The sequence below is a fragment of the Antrostomus carolinensis genome, unplaced genomic scaffold, assembly GCF_000700745.2.
Source record: "Antrostomus carolinensis isolate BGI_N321 unplaced genomic scaffold, ASM70074v2 scaffold34612, whole genome shotgun sequence".
NCBI classification, from domain to species: domain Eukaryota; kingdom Metazoa; phylum Chordata; class Aves; order Caprimulgiformes; family Caprimulgidae; genus Antrostomus; species Antrostomus carolinensis.
The window spans coordinates 1,299-8,733 of record NW_010302398.1 but is presented as its reverse complement, the minus strand read 5'-3'; the positions used below and the strand labels follow the sequence as shown (position 1 = coordinate 8,733).

The 7,435-nt window shown below is 52.8% G+C and overlaps 1 protein-coding gene across 1 annotated transcript in view; it reads left to right on the top strand.

Moving 5' to 3' along the window:
• The window catches only part of ANKRD52 (ankyrin repeat domain 52), an 18,634-nt gene extending 13,542 nt beyond the window's left edge, over window positions 1–5,092 (top strand). The window contains exons 17-26 of the mRNA XM_029083972.1: window positions 356–503; window positions 634–751; window positions 997–1,216; window positions 1,848–1,935; window positions 2,251–2,334; window positions 2,532–2,677; window positions 2,893–2,975; window positions 3,464–3,546; window positions 3,791–3,882; window positions 4,848–5,092. Of these exons, the coding sequence (XP_028939805.1) occupies window positions 356–503; window positions 634–751; window positions 997–1,216; window positions 1,848–1,935; window positions 2,251–2,334; window positions 2,532–2,677; window positions 2,893–2,975; window positions 3,464–3,546; window positions 3,791–3,882; window positions 4,848–5,092 (1,307 nt within the window). The remainder of the gene's footprint in view (window positions 1–355; window positions 504–633; window positions 752–996; window positions 1,217–1,847; window positions 1,936–2,250; window positions 2,335–2,531; window positions 2,678–2,892; window positions 2,976–3,463; window positions 3,547–3,790; window positions 3,883–4,847) is intronic.
• Window positions 5,093–7,435: the final 2,343 nt, after the last annotated feature.

The following is a 7,435-nucleotide window of genomic DNA, read 5'->3' as shown; positions in this document are numbered from 1 at the left end:
CGGCAGGTGATGGAGGGCAGATGGGGCTGGGGACCATCAGGGGACAGTAAGGGAGTGTGTCCAGAGCCCTTCCAGCCATCGGTGCCGCTGGCTGTTTGGGGAGAGGGAAGGGCTGTGGTTTAGGGTGATGGGGTTGGTGCAGCTGACTGTGACGTGCCAGCAGAAGCTGAAGGTCTAAGTGGCTCAGCAGCAGGTGGGAGAGAAGACACCAGCAGCTTCTGCACGCACGTGTCTTCAGCTCAGCCTGTGCACGTGCTAATCAATCCTGTAGCCTAGCAACCGCGTAACGAATTTCCTCAGCCACGTGTGCCTGGCTGCTGAGCACGAGCCCCTTCCTTTGGTTTGTGGTGGTGGCTGGAAGGAGGGGACCCGTCTGTACCTGTGTGTGACTCCTTCCCTCACCCCTTGTCTCCAGCTGCCAACGGGAACACTGATTCCCTGCACCTCCTGATAGACAGCGGGGAGCGGGCAGACATCACCGACGTCATGGACATCCACGGCCAGTGAGTCTGTCCCCATGTTTCTCTTGGGATCTGTGTGGTGCAGGGTGGCTGGGACAGGGAAGAGAGGGCAATACTCAAACCCAGCTGATTTCCAAGCCCACTCTCCTCCCTGCTGCTTCTTCTCCCACAGAACCCCACTGATGCTGGCGATCATGAATGGCCACGTTGACTGTGTCCATCTCCTGCTGGAGAAGGGATCCACAGCCGATGCAGCAGACAAGAGGGGGAGGACCGCCCTGCACCGAGGGGTGAGCACATCCCTGGCACCAGGGCCAGCCTGGAGCCCTGACACTTCTGCTTGTCCTCCTGCAGGGAGGCTGCTTGGAGAACAAGCAGGTGGTTTCTTTTGGCACAAGAATTTTCAGTGAAAGAGCCCATTTCCCTTTCCTGAAATGCAATATTTGAGAAGGAAGCTGTGGAAGAAGGGAGTAGTTTTGTTGTTAAATGATTGCAGGGTGAGATCTGACCTCCTGGTCCTCTTTCCTGGCCACAGGCTGTGACAGGGTGTGAGGACTGCCTGGCTGCCCTGCTGGACCATGATGCCTTCGTTCTGTGTCGGGATTTCAAAGGCCGGACCCCGATCCACTTTGCGTCGGCGTGTGGGCACTTAGAAATCCTGAGGACCCTGCTGCAGGCAGCCCTCTCTACTGACCCTCTGGACTCTGTCGTGGACTACAGCGGCTACTCACCGATGCACTGGGCTTCATACAGTGGTAAGGACATAGGCTGGACCCCTGCCCACTCTGCTTTGGCTACTGATGGGGAGGAGGGAGAAGAGCCAGGTTGTCCCTCTGTCCCCCACTGCTTTGGGAGCTGTCAGCCCAGCACTGAGTTCAGCCTGGTGGAAAGGATGGCACAAATCTGGGAGGGAGGCAGGGAGTTTATATCCCACTGCCAAGCACCTTAAAAAAGGAATGAAATACGAAAACAGCTCTTACAGAACAACTGAGGCTGCTTCCTCCAGCACTGCTGGATTTATAGGGTGACTTGGCTGTCACCCTGGCTGAAGGGAGTGGTGGGACCGATATGGCAACAGGAAGGGATGTCTCAGCATTTCAAAGGGAAGTTAGCAATGGGGCTGTGAAGTCCTTCAGGAGGTGGTGTGGAATTAGAAACCTCTTGAAGTGCAGCAGCTTTGCTGCCAGAGAGGAAACAAAACCACTGCCTCTGTGCTGGGATATGGGTTTGTTTGAGCACTTTGGTGCTGCTGGTCCTGTGCAGCCTCTGGGGCTTTGGCTCTTTGGATGTGTGGAAAACCAGAGGGGCCTTTGGTCCCTTCTTGCTCTTACAGGTGAGGAACTGCAGGCTGGGTGCTGATGTATTTCTGTCCCTCTCTCCTCACAGGGCATGAAGATTGTCTTGAATTGTTACTTGAACACAACCCGTTTGCATACCTAGAAGGAAATCCCTTTACTCCATTGCACTGTGCAGTGTAAGTGGTGTCTGGGACCTGCCCTGGGTTCTTCATCATCCTGGGTGGAGGGATGAGGAAAGTGGAGGCATTGCCACATTCTGCCTGGGGTGGGCCTGGTGTGTCCTTGGGACACAGAGCAGCAGAGGGATGGGCGAGGCTGTTGTCTGGCACAGTAGCTGTGTTCAGAGAAGGGTAAAGGGGTGTTTTACCCTAAACAACTCCAGATCAGCTGCTCTTTGCATCCGAGCCCCAGGAAGGTGCTGCTCACTCCCACTGCAAACGTGCTAACGCTGGTGAGTCTGGTTGTAACTTTCCTTCTTGTCCCCACTGCAGAATTAACAACCAGGATGGCACTGCTGAAATGCTGGTGGAAGCATTAGGTGCCAAGATTGTTAATAGCAGAGATGCCAAAGGAAGGTGAGTGCAGGCTCGTCCCTCTCTTGTCACCCACTCCCTGGTGCTGCTGGGTGGTGGCTGTGACTCCCGCAGTGATTCCCACATGACTTCCCATGGCACAAAGGGGTCTCTGACATCTCCAAACCTGTCTGTAGGCCTGGGTGGTCTTGCTGGGGTGGGTGCTGTGCTCTCCTCTTGATTCACTCTCATTTTCACAGGACACCCCTTCACGCTGCTGCCTTTGCAGACAACATCCATGGTTTACAGCTGCTTCTGCGCCACCAAGCCGAGGTGGACATGACTGACAAGCTGGGGAGGACTCCCCTGATGATGGCTTCTGAGAATGGGCACACTGCAGCAGTTGGTACGTGTCTGGTGGTCTCTTTCTTCAGTACAGAGTGCAAATCTCCCTGTCCCTCCTCTGTCACTGGGTCCCATGGGAGCTGGGCTGTCCCTCTTCTCGTAGGCACACTGGGACAGCTGCCCCTCTCCTCTGTGCCCTCAACACATGGCCACTGCCCCACATTACCAGGCTCTGTGCTGCTACTTCTCAACAGCAGCTCTTCCTCCTCATTTCAGAGTTCCTGCTGTACCAAGCAAAAGCAAATATAACTGTGCTGGATGTCAACAAGAACACAGCTCTTCACCTGGCCTGCAGCAAGGTAGGAGCTGGCTGCTCATTGCATCACCATCACCTTCAGCCTTGTCACCTTAATGAGAGGGGTTGTACGCCTACTCCTGCCCCACCAGAGCAGAGGGTGAGGGCCCTGGGCTTGCTCTGCCTGCCTGCTTACCTGTCTTGACCTGTGCAAATGCTCCTGATTCAGTTTTGAGCAGCTTAGGTTGTAGCACAGACCCATCTGTATTTTTCCTGGGGATCCCCTCTCTGAGCTCTGTGTGTTCCCTGCAGCCTGGTGCGAGCAGGAGGCTTGTGGTTGGTGTGTCCATGCAAAGGAGATGCTGCAGAGGAGATGGAGGGGAGAGCAGCTTGTCAGACCCTGCTGAAATGGTGAACTGGTGTTAAAGGTCGAGTTTAGGGAACGTTTCTGTATCCCAGGGAATCACATTCCACTCAGACAGCACCAGGTCACCCCTCCACTGCCCCTGCCTTCCTGCTCCTGCACTATCCACAGTCTGATCTCCTTTCCAGGGTCATGAAAAGTGTGCCTTGTTGATCCTGGGGGAAACCCAAGACCTTGGCCTTATCAATGCAAGTAACAGTGCTCTGCAGATGTGAGTATTTGGACAGCTGGTGCCAGCGGGGGGGTGGGGGAAAAACCCAGGGCTTTGCTGGGTGGGTGAGACATTGCGAGTGGGTGGTGGGAGCTCCACGTGCAGGCAGGTGGGCTGAGGAGCTGAGGACAGTGTCTGCCCTCAAAGCTGCTTGCAGAGGGCCCTTGTTTCAGCACAAGGTGTTAAGAGCAGGTTGGGTTGATGCTGCTGGGTTGACACTGCCTTTCCCTCTCCCCCCCCCCAGGCCGCTCCACATTGCAGCTCGGAACGGGCTGGCCTCCGTCGTCCAGGCCCTGCTCAGCAGAGGTGCCACTGTGCTGGCTGTGGATGAAGAAGGTGTGTGTTCCTCATGGGTGCCCGGGGGGGTGTCCTGGGGGATGGGAGCTGCCTGGGGAAGGGCTCAGCTGGGATCAGAAGGATTCCCACATCCTTTCCGCAGCTGAGCAGCAGGTTTTCAGCTCGTGGCATCGCAGGAACAGCCTGGCTGAGGATGTGAACAGCCTGGCTGAGGATGTTAGCAGACTGCAGTCCCCTCTAAAAGCATTTCCAGGTCCCACAGTGGTTTAAAATGTCTTTTACCCCCCCTTTTATCCCCCCTTTTACCCCCCTTGCCTCTTCTGGTGGCTGTCTGGCTCTCCTGCCGGTTGCAAGCAGGCACGAAACCAGCCCAACCTGAACCAGCAATAAGCTGTTGACTCACTTGCAAGTTGGCAGAAGCTGGTGGTTGTGGCCAGAAGCTTTTTCTCCCCAGCTGAGTTCTTGTTCTGCTGGAATACCTTAAAGTTGTGAAAAATATCATTGTATTTGCCATGCTGCCAAGGGCTTCTGAGGCTTTTTCTTCATCTCCTGCTGTTCCTGGCACACTTTAAAGCCATTGCAGGGATTACAGGTGCCCAGGAGCAGGGTCTTTTGAGATAAAAGCTGAAAGAGGGCAGGTTTAAGCTGAAAGAGGGGAGGTTTAGATTAGATATTAGGAAGAAGTTCTTCACTGTGAGGGTGGTCAGACACTGGAACAGGTTGGCCAAGGAAGTTGTGGATGCTCCTCCCTGGAAGTGTTGAAGGCCAGGCTGGATGAGGCTTTGAGCAACCTGGTCTAGTGGAAGGTGTCCCTGCTGCTGGCAGGGGGGGTGGGACTGGATGAGCTTTAAGGTCCCTTCCAATCCAAACCATTCTATGATTCTATAAAGACAAATTAGATGTCCTGACCCCTCAGGGCAGGGGTAAAAACTGCCCCAGTCCAAGCATTCCCTGGGGAAGGTGCCCATCCGGGGCGGTTCTTCACCCCCTTGACTTTGTTCTAGGTCATACCCCAGCCTTGGCATGTGCTCCCAACAAGGACGTCGCTGACTGCCTGGCACTTATCCTCTCCACCATGAAGCCTTTCCCACCTAAAGACGCCATCAGCTCTTTCAGCTTCAACCTCCTCAAGAACTGCGGCATTGCAGCCAAAACCGCCGCCTGCGGGGCTCTGCCCAACGGCAGCACCTGCCCCTACGGCAAGGACCGGCACAACGCCATCGGCTTGGACGGCTGTTACTCGGAGTAGCTTAAACTATGGGTGACCTAATATCTTATTATATTTATTTAGAAATTCTATAAATATAGGGCACTTTAAAGGAGAACAAGACTGGGCAGGTCTTCTAGCATGGCCGGGTAAGCCAAGAGTTCAGATCTTCCTCTTCTCGTTGGGTTGCCAATGCCGGTGCCAAAGCTGTTAATTGGTTTAATGAGCAGCTGGCAAGTGCTGTTCCCATCCCCTGCCCCTTCCTCATCCTCTCCCCGGCAGCTCACACCCCTCTGATGACAGGGCAGGAGATGGGTGCTGCAGGCTTCGGGCTTCACCCAGCTGTGGTGATGCAGGTGCCACCATCCACTGACCTGCAGATGGGGAAGGGGGGGGTGTTTGTCCCCCACCTTTTGGGGTGGATTGAAATCAGTTCTATCATTTCCCAGTGCCCCATGCCAACCTCCTGCCCTGCCTCACCTCTGGGACACCCCCGGAGCTGCCCCCAGCCCTTGCTCCATCCAGCTGGGATGGGGAAGCCTGAACTCTTGGTGGGGATATTGGGGGGAGGGTGGGATTTTTTGGGGAATTGACTGGTTTTGCAAGCGCTGGGGTGGGTGTTGGCTCCTGGCCAAGTGCCACTGTAACTGCTCCTCTCTTTGCAATGACTTTTTTTTTTTTCCCCTCACTTTTCATCCTTCTGATTCCAATACAAACACTTGAATCAAAATCTACTGTACCTGGGACACTAAAATATCCTTTTGGCAGCTGTCATTTATATGCAAAAACGGGTGCTGCTGCCCAACCCCGCGGTCGACCGGCTGCGGATGCGTTGCTGGAACCTCCCTCCCCACACCAGGCACTTTAGGGATTCTGTTGGTTGGTTGGTTGGTTGGTTTGTTGATTTTTTGGGGGGTTTTTGGGGTTTTTGGGTTGTTTTTTTTTTCCTTGGCAAAATGTCAGATCCTAAGAAATTCTTCTTTCTTCAATTTTCATTCTCTTGTTTCGCGTGGTCGTTTCCACGCGATAGTCAGTGTTGCTTTTTTTTTTTTTTATAATTAAAAAAAAAGAAAAAAAAAAAGAAAAGAGTTATTTATAAAGAGATGAGCATTTACCTTTAAAAAAAAAAAAAACAACAAAAAAATCATTTAAAAAAAAATATTCTGAAAGTTTTAGCCTTTTAATAAGGAAACAAATGCACTTCAAAGTCCTTATTCACAACCCTCAGTAGCTCTGTGTTTGTTTTTCTAACGCAGCGTCTTGGCAGGTTTATTAGCATGCGTGTACGTGAGATCATTGAGGTTTTTTGGGGGGTTTTTTTTTGTTTGTTTGTTTTGGGGTTTGTTTTTTTTTGAATTTTAGAAATCATATTTATAATGCAGGTTTGAAGCATTCAAGAATGTTGCACTGTTTTTGTTTTTTGGGGTTTTTTTTTTCCTGTTTTTGGAGGGGGGGTTTTTTAGTTTTGGGGTTTTTTTTTTTCTTTCTGAATTTACTGTAACAATATCACTTGCATCAAAACAAAACTCTTTCTCCATATCACGAGTCTGTTCAAAGCCAAAGACTGGGATGCAGAGAATGAGAACGGGGCTGACAGGGCAACAGGTATTTTGGGAACCATCTTCTCCCCCCCCGACCTCCTTTCCCTCCGCAGCCTTGCCGAAAGTGGGGAGCGTGGGGCTGAGACTCCCACCCGTGAACCCCCCCAGGGGTTATCCCAGTGTGATCCCTCTGGGATGGGAGTGGGGAGAAAAGGATCCCTCTCTCCCACTGACTCCTCGGTGGCCACTCGCCTCCTCTTTCCCGGCGAGACTGCGATGGGACCGCGTGAGCCTCACGCTGTGGTGGTTCTGCCCAGCGTATCAGAGAGAAAAAGCATTTCTGTAACCAAAATAAGGTATTACATCTTTTTTTTTTGTCTTTATTTTTTAAATGAAGGTGGCTCCTGTTAGGATGATGTGTGTCAGGTTTCTGTTGTGTGGAGCTGGTCGTTCCCAGGAGGCTCCCGGCGGGGCGGGGGGCGGGTCGGGGTGCTGCTGGCAGCCCATGGGGAGGGTCCCCTCGCACTGTTTCTTTCTTTTACCAAAGCCAAACTTTTAGAACCAAATATGAAGTTTCAGTCTTGGCCTTTGGGTAATAAGCACATTTTCTTCATGTTTCATGTAGGAGTTTTTTTCCCAGAGGGAGGTGGGGACGGGGACCTCCCGTTGCTCTTGCTCGGCACCACCTCACCATCCGAGCGCGGTCTCCCCGTCCCGTTATCAACCCGCACTTGGTTCAGCAAAGCACTTGAGAAATGATCTTGGAGCAAGAGCGGTGGTCAGAGGTCCCTGGAGGACTCTGATCCCTGGGCAGTGGGGGCTCCTTTGGCTGCTCCAGAGGGAT